At 42.6% G+C, this 18258-nt stretch overlaps 1 protein-coding gene across 1 annotated transcript in view; it reads left to right on the top strand.

Moving 5' to 3' along the window:
- LOC128711442 (nuclear hormone receptor FTZ-F1-like) overlaps positions 1-13744 on the top strand; it is a 101676-nt gene extending 87932 nt beyond the window's left edge. Inside the window, exons 4-9 of the mRNA XM_053806318.1 lie at positions 2405-2652; positions 2729-3096; positions 3815-4013; positions 13077-13335; positions 13420-13520; positions 13598-13744. Coding sequence (XP_053662293.1) covers positions 2405-2652; positions 2729-3096; positions 3815-4013; positions 13077-13335; positions 13420-13520; positions 13598-13744 — 1322 coding nt within the window. The remainder of the gene's footprint in view (positions 1-2404; positions 2653-2728; positions 3097-3814; positions 4014-13076; positions 13336-13419; positions 13521-13597) is intronic.
- Positions 13745-18258: the final 4514 nt, after the last annotated feature.

Here is an 18258-nt window from a genome sequence, read left to right as displayed (position 1 = left end):
AACATGAAAAAATCTATCTTAAAGTGCAAGTAAATCTAAAGAATAAAATTCATAAACACTAGATTGCCCGTACCAGCCATTTTGACTGGTACGCTTCATTTTCATAAAATTTTACTCATTACCACTTTTTTATGTTAAACTATTCCACCGTAGTTTATGCATTCTTTTTACATATCTATTCTAAAATATTATTTTTTTTTAATTATACATATTCCAGGTCTCAGGAAATTCTTAATAAAGTAACAAAAAAAAAACGCTTGGAATGCTTGGTCAATGTAGCGTTAACGATCAAATTTCAAATTTCCATCTTGTGATATCGATTCCGCATCGAGCTCAATAGTTAGTTGGACGAATAGCGCCAAAATATCATCGTAATTAGGTCATTATTTAAAAACATAAAACCGGCAGGTACTGCACCTTGCGCCACCAAATTCTTACTTTCGCTCTCGTTCGACCCAAAACAATTCAAGCGACATTAAGCATTAAGACACACCGTCTGCTTTCTTTCCGTCGATTAAATGAATAACAAACTGGTAGACACACACGCACACACCAGGAATTTACAAAAACCGGGTGAAGCCAAATAAATACGCTGACATATTCACCTTTTTTTCAGTTCCGTGTACATTTAACTGTGTTTTAACCTTTCCTGGTAAACTAATAGCAATGAGTGTGTTTAAACAAAAAAAAAACCCAAACGGAGCTCTATAACGGTTCCGATCGGAATGAAAAACTATCATACCAGGGCACACACACGCGATTGTAAACGGCAAACATGTTGATAAAAACAATAAGCGCACAATTTTTGTCAAACAAAACAGGGTAACGGTTAAGAGCAGCGTAAATACGTACAATGTTTTGTGTTTTTTTTTTGTTTCTTTGCTAAAAGCATCCAAAAGTGTCACAAACTGTGTTGCCCGGAAGCAAATTTTGCGCAAAGAGGCAAGACTTGCAAGAACATGCACCGGGCGCTTGCAGCATACCGAATGCACGAAAGCGTTACCGGGCGCGAGTGTTATGATAACTGGCGTGTTTTGATGGGAAGCTAATTGGCAGTTTCAAAAAATTAATTTCATCAAGAAGAAATGATGAAAAAAAAACGGGAAAACACACATCACCAGTAGAGCGATCGGAAACGATGGGGGAAGGAAGCCGAATTTAATGGACCACAGACACGTCGATCGGTTACAGCTTGTGTGCTTGCTCCTTGTTTTCTTTATTCCTTTGTCTTGGTAGTTTGTTTTAAGGAGTGTCCTACTTTTTTCTTCATTTCTTTGCCGAAAATGAGTGCGTTCCGGGTGTCATTAAAAGCGTTAATCGCGTTCCGATAGTGGCGTGTCGTGAAGCGGCTGCCATTGTAAAGCCCGAATTCGTCACCTGTCTTTGATGTCAAGTTGCGTAATCGACGTATAGTTATAAAGCTATAAAGGTATATAGTTTAATCGTCTACCGAACTAGACAACACGTCTTTACAAAACGGCTGACAAGCCCTTAAGGTTCTGTATAGTCCAAAAGCATAATCATCTCTTGCTCTCCGGGGATCCTTACTCCGAACGCTTAGATACGATCTTTCCTTCGTATAACGGTCACTGGCGTCCGATTGGCGGCTGTCCTGTTTTGCTGTGCGTTGGCACAAAAAGCCCGAACTGCATCGCGCTAGATCGTGAGAAACGGTAAAATCCTAACCATTTGGAAGCAGCATACTATTAGCACAGGAAAAAGAAGCTTTAGAGGGTTCATTTAATAAGCCCTTTACGAGGATGGGGAAAAAATGGAAAAGAAATACATTTAAAAAAAATAAAATCCGTCACCGAGGTTTGGTCGAACTGTCTGGGAAGATGAACCAAAAGGAGGGCTCCATAACAGGACAAAGAGATGTACACAATATGTGATCTTGCGGTGTGTGATGCTTATGTTAGCCCCTTGCAGCAGAAACAACATTCCGGGAAGGTAACGGTAGCGGTTGCATCGTCACAGTTTACGACTTTTGGCACAGCGCGCACGATGCGTTGTTTTTAAATCAAACAGGTCGTTCATCGCCAAGTAGAATATTGGACGCAATAAAATTGGGACCAAGAAACAAAACGGGGCCCACATGCTTCCAGGAATGGAGCAAAACTCACGAAAAAAGATCATCTTTCACAGTGTGGTAGGGAGGCGTCCTAATGCCGTTGGGCAATAGGGGTGTTTTTGTGTTGTTCTCTCCCTGTATGACCTACTTCAACAACATAGAACATAGTTGCAATTCGTGAGCTTCAATTTGCGATCAACAATATCCATAGCTAAGGCCACTGCTTCATGATCTCTCGATACTATGCCAACCGTACTTATAACTCCATCAGTAGCGACGCATCTAACTAATGTTCCTTTCTTCTTCACAAAAACCTCCTGCTACTCCATACAGCCGTGCGAGCCGATAGGATGCGCGGTGGACGAAACAAATTCGGGCCCATGTACAAACGGGATCGGGCGCGAAAGTTGCAGATCATGCGCCAACGACAGCTCGCCCTCCAGGCGTTGCGGGGTTCGATCGGTGGTGGTGTCGGTATCGGTACGCTCGGTTCGGATGGTGTGTCGCCGCAGTTGCAGGGTCTCGACTATCACCAACCGTACTCGAGCATGCACATCAAACAGGAAATTCAGATACCACAGGTACGGGTAACCGACATTGGAGTGTAAATGAAGCGAAACACACTAATACGCTACCATTTTTCTCATTCCTGCACAGGTCTCATCCTTAACGTCATCGCCAGATAGTTCGCCCAGCCCGATTGCGATCGCCCTTGGACAGGTTAATCCGCAGACGACGATATCGCTCAGTAGCAGCGGAGTCGGCGGCAACGGTGGTGGCGGTGGCGGTGGAGGCGGCGGTGGCGGTGGCGGTGGGGGCGGCGGTGGTAATAACGGATCCGGTGCCGGCACCGGCAGTTCCAACTCCAGCGCCACCAGCATCCAGAATCCGCTGTCCGACTCGAAACTGTGGATGAGCGCCAACTCGACGACCGCCTCGCCCCATTCGCTCAGTCCGAAGGCGTTTAGCTTCGACTCGAACCCCACCAGCACGGCCGACTCCGGCAATCCGGCCGACACCCTAAGGCTAGTGTCATTTTGCTTCCTTTACTTGGTACTAACCATTAACCTGTCTGACATCTGCCGGATAACGATCATCGAGTGTTTTATCACTACCAGTTTGGTCCTGAATGCCCGCAGGGATGAAATTCGTCTAAGTAGCAAAGAGGGCAATGTTTATCTGCGGTGCCATTTGTATATTTATATAATTTTTTAAAAAGTAACAGATTTCTCCCGTAAATCTTTTTTTCTTTGTGGCTGTATTCAATTTCTTTTAATAACAAGTTGCATTGTTGCTGTTGAGTTTTGGCTCAGTTAGCCACTTATTAGTTTCATTTTAAATTTCTAAACTTGGTACCAATATTTTATTAAATTTCATATCTTTTTTCTCGTATTAATTTGTATTATCCTTATACACCTTCATACTAATGAATCTTATATAAAATAATATTAATGGTTTAACAGCATTAATTAATAGTTTTTTCTCTCTCCTTTGTTTCTCTCCCGAATTCTCCTTCCTTTCATCCCTTCCTCCCCTCCTACCCCACCCTTATCAACCCCCACAACCCACCCAAAATCTGGATTCGAATGATGGCAAAAAAAACACACACTCACACATGTGACCTAAAATTGTGTAACATGCTACCACAATTTACGCTGTTCCTTTCGCATTCTTTCACAACCTGTTTCTGGCTGTATCGATACAAAATTACGCTTCCCGGTCCGTGAAATTCGCCACCTCCAGGGTATCGCCGATGATCCGCGAGTTCGTCCAGTCGATCGACGACCGCGAATGGCAGACGTCGCTGTTCTCGCTGCTCCAGAGCCAGTCCTACAATCAGTGCGAGGTCGATCTGTTCGAGCTTATGTGTAAAGTTTTGGACCAAAACCTATTCTCCCAGGTTGATTGGGCGCGAAATACGATATTCTTCAAGGATTTGAAGGTAAGTGTTCCTTTCTCTCTGTGTATGTGCGCGCATATAGCTGATCGTCCAATGTAGTGTGGAAAAGGGGTTTCGATCCGATCAGCTCGCAGAGATCGGACCCGCATAAAACAAACAAAAAAAAACCGCTTGCGCAGTGTAGTGGTTTGCGGGATTTTTCAACATTTTATTTTCAACCACTCCGCACGAATACCACCATAATCTCACCCGATCTCGCTTTGTTGCGGGCGGTCGGCGCAGAGCGGGCGAATCATATATAGTAAAACAAATTCAACTCCCGCCAGGCTCACTCTCAATTTCAGCCGCTGACCTACTTGTGAAGCTGAGCCGAACATGTGTGCATTAAAAATGAATGAATAAAAACAGGGGCACCAACGGCACCGGGTGTGCGGGGTGGAGACACAAAAAAATGGCAAAACTTCAACGCACACGTACGCACACGGTTTCACACGCGCACCAATGGGGGAGGGGGGAGGGGGAGGGAGGTTTGGTCCGTTCGTCAGCGCTCAAAAATAACGTCGTCAAAGAGCGACGGTAGCGGTCGCCATCTCGAAGAAAAATGAATTTTCAAATGTGGCACCCCGGCCCAATGTTGTTCTTTACCCTCTCATCGGTTTGCCGGATTACCCCACGTTTTTTTTAATGCTTTTCTGTGTGTGCGAATAAATTGAATGAGGTGTTCATGTTTTTTTCTTGTTGCTTGCGATTGTGTATGTATGCACGCACTGGCAAGATCCGGCAGGGGCACCACTTATGCACCTCCAAACCAGGGGAGTAGGAGACGGAAGGGCTAGGCCTATGCTAACCCTCGCGATGGACACAATGTTGTTCAGCATTACCACCACACGATTGTATGTTTATGACTTTTTGCGTAGTAAATTTTACCCTACCGTTGGGGTTGGGTTTTGTTTTTCTTAGCCGCTGAGTAAGTTTGTAAAAGAAAAAAAAAGGGCTGGGTGGGTTACAGAAACCACAACAAATAGTTACAAGTTAAGTAGAATGGACTTTGTGCGGTAATTGCCAATACCGTGGTAGCTTGGGGAAAGCGATCGTGGGAGCTACGTTCAAGATGGGGGAGAATTATAAATCTAAAATCCGATCTGAGTTCTAGACATGTAAAACATTTCCAACGCTGAGCACGTTTATTTTGTTAGCGTTCCTAAGCTTGGAACAGTTTTCTGCATATTTTTGATATAGCGATAGCAAGAAGAGCACATACTTAACATACGTACATCAGTTTTGGCATTATGTTTTTAGAATTTGGCTTGTCAGAAACATGGCATCTTTTGAATTTCTGCATGTATGGGTACGAAAGATCACTTGAAATATTCAGATAATTTATGAAGAATTCCTTTGATTTTCGTATCGATTATTTCTATACCGTAATGTCCTCCAGACATATAAAATAGACAGTTTTTATTAGCTTCTGAGGGTTTGGGCGACTCGGTGGCATGATGGTGGCTTCGCCGGCCTTCACACGAATGGACCGGACCAAACCCCCGTACGCAAGATTGACTACCCAGCTACGGGGATATAAAGTCTAGCCTCTAGACCACCTCTTGAGGTTGTTGTGCCGATAAAAAAGAAGAAGAAGAAGAGTACATATTAAAGATCTTTTAAAAGCGGAGATCTCTTGAGATATTCAGATCAGATTGTGCTTAAGAATTGTTTTTAGCTTTCGGTGATGAATTTTGTCCTATCCAATATGTGAGGTAATTTTCCTGGAACAAACCTCGAAATTAACATAGTTCTTAGTTTTGAAGAGAATGTGTAGAGGGCATTCCTTAAGATATTCATATTACTCAATAATTTGTTAGATTTCTGTGATGTAAATTATTACACAATATTAGAAGTAGTTTTCCGAAAGAAAATTTCAAAACTGACATCTGACAGTTCAGATTCAGAATACTGAAGAATTAGCTTTCTTTGAAATTGTTCTGGCTATGAGCGTTGTTTGTGAAATTCTGACCCTTGCACGTAATAATTTTCTCGTTTATCACCATGAAGAGCTTAAATTAGAGCTGATTGTCTACGGGTCAAAATAACCTGTTGCTTGTGTCAGCACTTGGTGTTCCATTAGGGAATGGTACGGTAACTGTTGGTGAAACCAATTGCTAATTCCCAAACCGTCCGAATATCTTGCGGAATAGTTATATTTATGCGAAGAAGCACGAGAGAACGCAGCAGCGCCAACAACACTTTGCAACCGTTTAGCGCAACACGGGTGTCGGTTCATCATTAAGCGACCGTGTTCGGTGTCCGCTGGCTTCGTTAGCGTTAGCCGAACGATCCGATACACCATTCCGGTCTCATAAACGTGTAAAAGGGAAACCGGCCACCGACGGTAGCAGGGAAAAGCGAACGTGAAACTTGGTTTCGTTTTAGTTGTTTGTTGGCTAGCGATCGTAATGCACCAACGAAAAATGCGTTCAAGTGCAATATCAAGTTTGGTGTTGGTTGGTTTTATTTGCTGCTAGTAGAGCACAGAATGCACCCACCGTAAGACCTCTAGGGTAGGGAAATAAACAGGTGACGAAAAGCATGCAGTTTCACTTCAAATGTGAAGGCGCCGCACTGCTTCTCATTGGGTAGGGTGGAGGTATATTAGGTCGGTGCATAACTCTCCTACACAACTGCCAGCAGCAAGAACAACAAAGCAAAAATGCAACAAAATCAAAGAAAGAAACCCAACTAGCCACTTCCTCTCGACCTAAGCCCCATTGCATGTGTGTGCATGCCTTCCGCAACAATCTCACTGGCTCAGTGTTTTGAGGTTTAGACCACTGGGTCGGTATAAATCGTTGCCTCCATTTCGACCCTTGCTGCTGCACCCCATCTCCGAATGGCGGGGTGGAAAATGCATTTCTTGTACCGGGGCTTGCACCATCACGTAAATTTACTCGCGTGCCCACGAATAAAGCAATAGCAAATGGTTTACCACGATTCGTACGGTTGCAGTTCCATTCAAGAGGTCGACATCGGTCCATTTCCCTTCGGAACTTCCGAAGTGGATGGAATAAATATATTTAGAAAAAAAAAACACGAGCAGTACGATTCAGATCATGCACCTTGCCTGTGGAACTAAAACAACGAACTGTATGAAGAAACACGAGAAACACGAGGAGGCAAAGTAGTTAAATGCTCCACCAACTGGAATGCTCTCGTGTGTGCGTGAGTGGGATGTGTGGACTTTAGCGTTCTACATTATGTAATTGAATCGATTGAAGGTATTTAACCTAATTTCCGTGTGTGTTTCGCACGCTTGTGCTAGCGTGTGTGTGTGTGTGTGTATGTGTCTTCACCTTCCGGCTATCCGTGGACAAGACGATTTAGGTATGTTACTACTTTAGGAATAGGAGAGCCAAGAATGTTTGCTCCGGTTGAACTTTACGGGGACAAAGTGAGCGTTTGAACTTAACCTCGTTGTAGGAAATAGTTTCAGTAAGTCCATTCCTTTTCGTTTTGAATGGTTTAAATTTTGAGAAGATAAAACGAGTTTTGCTATATTGCTTAAAGATCTCAAATATCTGATCAAGATCTCACAAGTATCATACCATAGGCTTGCGTTATCGCGTTGCAAAATAGTAGGGAATCCTGGTCACGGCACCATAGCATAATATTCGATAGTAAAGGAATTTGCTGCAGTATAGATATATCAGCTATTCTTTCTATATTGATAATACGGCAAACGCCGTCATCATGAAATAAATAAATAAATACATTCTTTCTATTGATAGAGCCATTAAGCTAGCATGAAGTATAGTAATTACATTGGCATATTAGCTGTTAAGTATTACTCATCATTTAGGCAAATCGTGTGAAGCATATCATTCAACATGTTGAATGTATATTATCTGATGTGATCACCTACTAAACCGAAGTGATAGGATCAAACTAATAATTGTCATTGCTTTGGGATGATTGCAACGACAGGTCCCATCAATCCTGCCTCCAAGTGTTGCCTAAATTTATGCCCGTTTAATAATTCATCGCTCAACACGGTCGCGAGTCACCTAACCGTACCGCCCGCAGAGCATATTCTGTTTAACATATTTAATTTCATTTTCGTTTCTTTATCATCTGGCGCTCTGGGCAATCGAAATAAAATCAACATACACACACACACACAACGTTGATTTTTGTGCGCTGTCTGGACTTTCGCGTCACATTCTTCATCACGCGTGAAGATGCGTAAAGTCGCAATGGCGCTGAATCCAACCGGCGCTGTTGCGTCGTTTCCTTTCCCATCAACTTTCCCCTTCGTCTGCTATTGGGTTTGTTGTGCACCGACAAAAATCCGTGTCAAGGTTACACGATTTCACCACTACCACCACCACCACCATCCATCTATGCTCCATCACGACTGCGGGGGGAATTTAAAGTTTTTTTTTCCCCTGCTGCTGCTGCTGCTGCTGCTGCTGCTCCTTAGCAGCAATATATTTATTTTTTGCCTCTTCTGGTGTGCCGTTGCGTTATGGCTGTTTGGTGTGGCGCAAACATGTAAGGGAAGCGCATCATCGGTGGGCCTTCGTGGTCGTCGAATGTGTTGCAACCCGGCGAGGCAAGCAGACAAAGTCGAACTAATTTTAAATCCACCACCGATGGTAGGCGTAGAAATTGAAACAAAACAAATAAACATCTGCAGCGCGAGGAGCAAAAGAATTTTGCAAAAGCAAAAAAAAAATAACAAGAAGCTATCTAAAAAATAAAAAAAGATGCGTAATAAATGCCCAAAATGATCGCCAGACAGCGATCATGCACCGCCGCATAACGCAACTTCCGAACGGCGAAGGAAGCTAGCGGTAAATCAAAACCATTCGTATGGTTTTGGTGATTTATGCTCTTACGAAAAGCAAATGGGCACCCCCATCTGCCAACACGCAAGCAGAAATGTTTCTTTATTCTGTTTGAGTTGTTCACAAGTTTCGCAATGTGAGTCTCAAATTGGTGACTTTTGCTTCCAAAATGGTCCTTTGTGGAGCGCCAAACATATGGAAAGCAGTATAAAAAATCCTTTTTTTTGTGGCTTAATTCGGAAATCACTGTTCACGCTAAAATTAGAACGCACAATCGATTATTCTTCCTTGTGCGGAATGGTCGAGATCTCGCGTCCGATCGCACTGACGCTGCGGCGCTGATCGTGCTCTATCGCGTCGAAAACCCGCGCGCTAACTAGCGTACCACGTTCGACAGCATAATTACAAGCATTACCGTACAATCTTCGCCATCGCTGCACGACAGCCGAAGGCCGTCCGGTCGCCCTTTGGGGAAGGACCTCCGCGGCCACGTAATGACATTGTCCCGTTTTCCCTTTTGGGAAGCTATTAAATCGGGCGGCCCTGTACTACGCGCGCGCACCGGTACCGGTACGGGACGGTGGCTGTTTGTTTACTGGCTGTGCTAGACGGTGGTAAATATCTCACGTTCGTTTGCTGTTCCGGTACGAACCAGTTTGCGCTGTTGTTCTCACCGAACGCCGGCTCCATTCTATCTATCGCGATCGACAGGAGACACCCCTCCGGTCGAGATGTGTTATTGTGTGCCGATCGATGATTCATGCGGTGTGCACGGACGGACCAATTCGTTGAAGTTCCCGAAAACGGTTACATGTGGCCGTAAACAGGATGTAAAATGTGGCAGGGTTGTCTCGTGGGGTTGCTTTGTTTTGTTGCAAAACTAATAAACAAAATAGATATGTTGAATAAACTGAAAAACAAAACATGAATGCAGAAATGGCAAAAGCTTTCGCTGTAACAAATCATACGAAAAGTGTTTTAAGATCATTCATTAAAATTTGTTTTTAAGGAAAATAGTTCAGTTAACATTACTTATTCATTCATTTTGTTAATCTGCTGCTATGTCGGTATAAATCATTACTTCTCAGATAGCTTTATCAAATTATCAGTTTAAATTGATCAGATCAATAAAATCAGATGATACCATTGCTTATCAGAGTATCATAAAAATCAGCTTATTTTTAATAAACAGCCCAATTAAATTTAATAATTACTTATTTAAATTACGTTATACAGATTCCGTAACGTAAATTGATCCAGTTTTAATTATTGTTTTAGTACAATGATATAATTTTGAATTAATATTATTATATTATCAGTATACAACATTACCATTTATGTAGACCATGGAGCAATCTTTAATTGTTTTGCTTTCCAAGCTTAAATGGCAGATAAGTATGACATTAATTAATATTTCTGCTTGGAATTACTGTTTTATTCACATTCATTTGCTAATTCGTTGGTCTGATATTCTCGTTCTATTTTGTTGTATATTTTGTAAAATAGTAACTCGATATATATTGGGGCGGCCCGGTGGCATGATGGTAGCGGCGCCGGTCTTCACACGAACGGACTGGACCAAAATCCCATCCGGGCCAATCCCCCGTAGCAAGGACTGAGGACTGACTATCCGGCTACGTGGTAAAATAAGTCGATACGGCCAGGCCGTAACGAAAAAAAAAAAAAACTCGATATATATTTTGTAAATAGATTGCAATAGGAAGCTTGTGAAAATTGATTCTTTTGAACCTTGTTTAAGGGTCCATTGAAAAGATAGCAATACACATGTCGATATTGTGTTAATTCCATTTTTTTCTCGCGATCGCCAGTGAAAGAAATCAGGTTAAATCCGAAAGGAGGCCAGAAGGACTTTTCACCAGATGCGTCCCAGCACACTAGAACTAGAACACACTACTTATTCTAAAGAAACCCCTTTAAGTAAACCGTGCCTACCTATTACCCCATTCTTGCCACCTCCAATAGGAGCCATCATTGCGTAACGTACCAGAAGTGCGTTCTACTTTCCTTTCCAGCGTCCTTTCGTCCATTTTTTTGTATGCCATTTTATTTTCTTCTGCGCACGATACAGCAGAGTTTGTGCCGGTGGCCCACTTTCAACACCGGGACCCACTTACCTCCCGTGTCTGGATGGGATCCTTTTTTTTGGGGGGTCCTTTGGCTTCCCTGTAAAAGATGCCCTCACCGTGGATGGAAAAGTAGCACACTTGCATACCGAACTATGGAGCGGCTCTATTTTGTGTCGCTAAGCGTTAGCCTGAAGTGATTACATCCCATCCAGGGCGAGATGTACCGGGACGATGTTTAGGATATAATGTTTCGGTAAAAAGAAAAGATATAATAAGCAGCGAGCAAATAGCCACTTCCCTCATCATCGCCATACATCATCATCTGGAACCACGCTTGGCCAAACGGGCGGGATTTGCCATAAGGTGTGAAATGGTTCCAGAATGTAGAACCGGGCCGGAGGCGTTGTTCGAAATCCAGTAAAAAGAGGTAACTCCTGCCGATGAGTAGGATGTAAGCTGGAGACTCATTTTGCCCAGTGCTTTTGCCTCTTTTTGTTACATCTTTCCACTCCTGCATCGCTTTCACTTTTTTCCTTTCGCCACTTTGAGAACCGTTTGCAATGTGCTCGATAGACAAACACCTAGAGTGTAATGTAGTGCCGTGGATGATGCAGTTCCGTGTGCCTCCGTACGGTTGCATGAAATGCATAGGAAAGGGGAACAAAATGAAGATGGCAGTAGTGAAAAGCTAGTTCATATCACTTTCATCGCAGCTAATGCCGCCCTCAGGAGCGGCTCAAAATAAATTCCTTCTTCATCCTAAACTGGGTCAATGGGTCAACGCGGGATGGGCTGGGTGGCATGGTAATTGAAAGGATGTGAAGTAAAAAAAAAAGCGTGCCTCGATGAGAAACTGTTGTACCGCACGGCGGGAAAGCAGGGGTAGAATCGAATGGGGGGAAGGCTTTGCTCAATACTCGGGAATGGATTTAATCTGCTTCGTTTCAATCTTGCTGAGTGTACAGATTCGTCCGTTGTCCGGGTGCTAACGGTGTCCTGTGGTGCCGTGATGGTAGGCAACTGTAGCTGGAAGATATGTAGCTTTATGATTCTAGCAAGCGGCGTGTATGTTCTAAGTATTCTGCAATGTACGATTTGTATACCTTCGTTGAATATTCATGTTTCCGTTAAGGCAATTGTGTCAGAATAAATGGATCGTTAGAATAGACACGGATATTGGGGAGTTATTTGGAATTTGGAATCTCTTCAAAAATGTAAAAGAAGTTTAAATATTAAGGTGTCTGTCTGTAAGTGATAGAAATGGACCAAAATTAAATTGTTGATATTACTGAGCTGGCAGGCTCATCTTAGTGCTCAACTTGGGTTAAAATCTTCATCTATAAATATCTGTGGATATCAAACCCGAGGTTTTGTAGAGTCAAAAATGAATTGCGAATAAACCTCTGTCTCAAAACAAACAGCACCAGTGCTTCGTAACCGAATGAACAGACACTCCTTCGTAATAGTTAATAATTTCAACAAACTCGTTTTGTACGTTTCTACAAAAAAAAACAATCTGTTTTGCCGAATAGACGACGCTTTGTGCAATATTTGGCCTGGTTGGTGGACGGGTAGTGGATACAAGACTTTACCGAAAAGAAAATGATTGCAAAAACAAAAAAAAAACACAAAAATCAACAAACGGCTCCAGCTGAGAGTACCGAACTTCGAAAACTCCATTTTATAAGTAATTGATCGTAAATTGTGCACTGCCACGGGTGGTGGAAATGAATCAACGTCAAGCAAGAGTCAGCAAGCAGACAGGTTTGCGAGTAGAAGACAGCCGAACTGTTCGGCTCGTAGTTGATGAGCAAGAAGTTGACTCGACATGCGGTGATGCGGTGTGGAATGGCTAGCGCCAGAGAGCGAGAGGAGGTGTACCAAGATGGGTGAAAATGTGGGCCATGGTCAAGTGATTGTTGGGTAGCTTGCATAGCGCCCGTTTTGCACTCGGTGGCATTTTTGTCGCGGTTTGAAACTGTATCGATGGGGAGGGCACACTTTTTGGGATCTTCCTTCCACTGTTTTGTTGTTTTCCACTGCCACTGTTTTGCCCAACTTCGAACCTAACTTTATGCATGCAATTGTTGTGTGGTATTCCTCCTTTTTGTTCCGCAAATGCTGAAGGACATGGTGATCGACGCTAAACTAAATACCGTTTGTACTCTGCTCCATTCCAGGTGGACGATCAGATGAAGCTGCTCCAGAACAGCTGGTCGGATATGCTGGTGCTTGACCACATACACCAGCGTCTGCACAACGGGCTACCGGACGAAACCACCCTGCACAATGGGCAGAAGTTTGATCTCTTAGGTTTAGGGCTGCTGGGCGTACCGAGCCTGGCCGAGCACTTTAACGAGCTGCAGAACAAGCTCCAGGAGCTCAAGTTCGATGTCGGCGATTATATCTGCATGAAGTTCTTGCTGCTGCTAAATCCCGGTAAGTGGAAGAAGAATTGAGTGAAAGGTCGCCGTTCCCAACCCAGTGTGGTTCTAATGCTCGATTTTGGGGTTTGCTTTCCAGATGTCCGGGGGATCACCAACCGAAAGACGGTCGTCGAGGGCTACGAAAACGTGCAGGCGGCCCTGCTGGATTATACGCTTACCTGCTACCCGTCGGTGCCTGTAAGTACTGAAATGTCCATAAAAACCGTGCCGCCGTTTCTTCAACCACTAATCGTCTGTCCTTTCCGTGATTGCAGGATAAGTTCAGTAAGTTGCTCAGTATTATTCCGGAGATCCACGGAATGGCAGCTCGGGGTGAGGAGCATCTGTACATCAAACACTGTGCCGGCAGTGCGCCCTCACAAACGCTGCTAATGGAGATGCTTCATGCCAAGCGGAAATGAAGCTGGCCGGTCGACCCTACTCCACCCACAGCAGCAGGTGTATCACTGGTGCCGCGAAATCCGGTGGCCAGCAGTCCGCTCATGAGTGCTGCCGCCGAGGAATAAGTATCCGCGCCCAAGGACAACGCTCATTCGACGCTACCCGCGAGCGCTTGGTCAGCTGTTTGGACTTGCGCACCATTGTGCAGTGCCGTCAAATATTATAGTGAGGGGCGTATATTGTTGGTTGTTGTACATTTCCAACCCACCCACTATTGTTTCGCCGCCCTCATGCACACACTCACAACTGCCGCACATGCACAGACACACGCATACACGTCCACAATCATGTCCGGGAAATGGAAGGCCGCTTCAGTTTGCGATTATTTAACAGTTTAACTATCTCCCTCAACGCTTCGCCCATCGAACCGGCGGAATGAATCGTAGTTTTGTTTGAATTCTTCTCCCTTTTTTCGGTGTATACTTAAGATCGTTTTCGCTCGTTAGACTTTAAGCAGATCGGATTGCCGCGTACACGTATACCAATGCCGCTAGGTGTACATCGCATCCCCTTTTTGATCGTTTCTCGATTTTTGTTGTTAGTTTCTTACCCTGGTTTCCCTCTCGTTACTAGCGAGTTTACAAGTAATTAGAGCTATCGTGTCCGCTTTAAGTCACCTATCTGCAAGCAAAAAAAAAAACCACGAATCATCGCGATAGATGTAATTTTGTTTTATTTCTTTACGTTGTTAAGTAATTGTGGTATTAGGGGTTAGTAGTGTGTAGCTATGTAGCGGTAGGGAACCCAAAACCTACGATTCAGAACCGTTCATGTGCGTGTGTTTGTGTGTGTACGAGTGTGTGTGTTTGTGTACGCAAACGGTTGCGTGGGAAAGATAAGCGAATAGAAGTAAGCAAATGATCGGAACAACGGAACAGAAGATACCTGGACAAAAATCGAAAACACAAACGCTACTAGGTGATTAACAAATTCTACAAAAAACGGTGATTCTAAGTAAAAACAAAAGTACATCAGAGTAAGGGAATGGTGAAAGCAGTGGAGAGAACGTGTAAGAATTGTGCAATGTTAGCAAGTCCTTTCAAAGAAACGCAACCGCCTAAAAGAAAACAAAACACACGCAAAGAACCATACAGCCCGCACACACACACACACACAGTTAGCAAACATGTCGTTACCATTTGCATCTCAGAGAACGTACCAGAAATGTTTTATTCTATTTATTGTTTTTGCGCGGGCAGAATGCCAACACTGGATGGGGTGGGTGGGTGATGATGAGCAGACGCAACAGTGGCAGTGGTCAGCGCGTAGATGCGATTGAACTTTACGTTACTCCATACCGTCGTTTCACATAAAGTAGCCATAACAAGCAAACCCCGTACACACGTGCAACAGCATCACTAAACTCACCAAATAGATCAGATAAACACTGGAGTAACGGGTTGAGGTACCCCCACAACAGTCCGCACAGGAGCTGTTCGTCTAACTCCGCTTAAGAAGTAAGTGGTACTCTTTTAACATATGAAGCAGATGGATATGTGGAAGGAAGGTTTGCCATTTGGACGCTAAATTACAATCACCACTCGAAGGGACACAAAAACTCGTAGACAAAGGGATATTGGAAAAGAACCCTCCCATCTCACCGCACACCTGTGTGAACGTGCGCATAAGTGTATATGTGTTTCGTGTGCAGTACCCATGTGCATGAAAATACTACCGATTTTGTTATGTTTACGGAAAATTATCCTAACCGTAAACATGGACGTTTGTACAGTTTGTTATATAAGTTTTCAAAAGAAAAAAAAACATTGCCGTGAGAAACGCGACGGTTTAGCAGGAAGAATGGGGAAACGCTTGTAAATTTTGTTTATGTTTAAATTCTGTACCAACTCCTACATTTGCCCATAAAATAACCGGGAGGACAGGCAGATGTGTATAGATGTAGGGCGCAAGGAAAATCCCGTACCACCACCATGCTAAATCCGTGCACGGGGCATGTGTTAATAGTGATCTAGAGAGTGTTAAGTGCGTGATCGGCAGGATGTTTTTAGTAGTGATAGTAACTAGCGGTAGTACTAAAAACGAAGAAGCCGAAAAGAGGGTGAGTAAGCGGATGGGAGGAACAAACAAACAAACACACATACAAACGCATACACTAAAAACGGAAACAAAGGATCTAAAACTAAGTGTTCACTAAATGTTAAAGCAAAAATCATGATTCATACGAAAAAAACAATGGAACAGATAGATAAGGGTGAGACATAGTACGCAAGGCAAAATCTAGTTATATAGCAGATGCAAAACACGATAATCGTTACGTTTTGCGCGTACGGGCGGTTTTTATGTACGTAGAAGCCTTTTCTTTTCGATTTACCCGTGCAGTGGGGGGAGGCTTTTTATTGTTAATCCCCACCAGGCTCAAAACGAGTGTGCAGAATTTTAAGTGCAATATGGCTGCTACTCGTCGGTTTTAAACAGAGCATTTTTCTTCCGCTTGTTGTGGGTGATGTTTCGCTATATTTAAAACAGCAGCACAAAATGTCCTATCGGCACCCATTCAACACTATCACAGATGTTTTACACTTGAATTCGATCGTTGTGATTGAACAGTCATAATATAGTTTTGCCATTGATTTTTTTTTCGCTTCACGCAGTACTGGCCGTGAAATGAAACGGTTTCAACAATATGGGCATACAACACTAAAGCAACTCGTTACAAAAACCATACAGCAAACAGTGCAAAAACGGGCCGAAAAAACACGAAAGCTAAGATACAACATAATCTAAACCTATCTCAGTAATCGTTACAACCCATGATAAAAAAAAGTATAAACTACACAAAAAGCAAACAACAATATGAAAAAAACCATTGTTCTAACTGTTACTAAATACTGTGTACAACGCAAATACCATTACAAAAACATACACAAAAAAAACATGTTACCCAAACTGTTGATATTAACTGTTTCCTCACCAAATCATCTTGAAAGCTTATAATAACAGCAGAAAAGAAACAAACAAAAAAAACACTACAAATTACAAAACAATCTATATAGCTCCGTACAATGGATCCCGTACTGGACCATGCAGAAGAAGAACCGTAATGTTTATTATTATGAACAGCTGTGCTCCAGTTTTTCGAAGGACATCGATCTATTTTTGAGCGTGATGTCCATTTTACAGTCGCAGGCAAACAAACGAAACAACACCTACAGCTAGAAATCGATCGATGGTATTTAAAGCATAAAACTAAACAAACCTGAATAGTCAACAGAACTACTTACGATCACCCAATGTTACCGATGTTATAACACAAAACAAAAGGAAGAATGTAATGGGATAACTATTACCATGCCTTGTACATTAAAACTGAAAATAACCCAAAATACCCAATCGTACCCGTATGCAATAGCCAATTTTAAAAACGCTTTTGTCGTATTACACACTTAGAACAGCAATAGTAAAAGAAAAACAGATGCGAAAAATGGCCGAATGAATCCGTCTATTTACAAAACAATGGAAACAAAACAGCAAAAAATAGAGAAGAAATGTCGAATACACTCGCTATGTGTCCCCCCCTACACTCACACAGCTGTATAACAAAATGAGCGTGAATTGATAAGAAAAAAAAAAAACAAACACATAAACTCACAAAGGAATGAATGATCCAGGAAAGGAATCGAAAGGGCAAAAGAAATATGGATGCCAAAGCGAAAAGGCGTACCCAAAAACTAAACAAAAGCGGGAAAACCCAGGAAGAGTTATCCTACTGCTCGAACAGGAAAAATCATACAGCGCGGTACAACACAAATTTTATATGATAGTGTAAATAGTAGCTTACGTATTGTGTTAAGGGCATTCTTACATTCCATCCTGTACTGCTACTGGTGTGCGCATCACTGTCACCGTTTTATGTCCTTTTCCGTTGTGTTCTTCTATGTTTCTGTTCTTTTTACCTTATCTGGTCTGTTTCTGCACTTTTTTTTCTATCTTATGCTACTGTCTTTTAGATACTGTTTTATAATATATTATTATTTGCTATTGTTAAACTGTTTTATTTTCTTCTTCTTTTGTTTTTTTCTTTCTTCTTGCGCCTTCTTTCTACTTTCGGCTTGTACCTTACGTTTTCTTATCTCGTTACTGTACTTTATTTTTCACTTTATTTTTCCACTTCTTGCTTGTTACTGCAGTTTAGTTTCCATTTTCTCATTATCTATTTTCTATTTTCGAATCTCTGTTTACTGCTCTTCATTTTGTAACACATTTCTGCACTGTCGAACTCTATTTTGGTATTATTTATTTTACTTATACTATCTATTCTCTTATTTCATACTGTTTTTATTTACTTACTTCTACTTTGCCATAGTTGTGAGTTTTTTCCTTTGCTTCACTTTCTTCTCTATTTTCTTCCACTTCGAAGCTGAAAATCTTACACCACGAGCTAGCTTTCAAATGTGTGTTGCCGAGGAAAGTAGTTGTTCAAATGGCTCCAACAAATCAACCAAACGAATATCGA

This window comes from Anopheles marshallii, chromosome 3 (assembly GCF_943734725.1).
Source record: "Anopheles marshallii chromosome 3, idAnoMarsDA_429_01, whole genome shotgun sequence".
Classification (NCBI taxonomy): Eukaryota; Metazoa; Arthropoda; class Insecta; order Diptera; family Culicidae; genus Anopheles; species Anopheles marshallii.
Note: the sequence above shows the minus strand (reverse complement) of the source record. Positions and strands in the feature narration are given on the sequence as shown.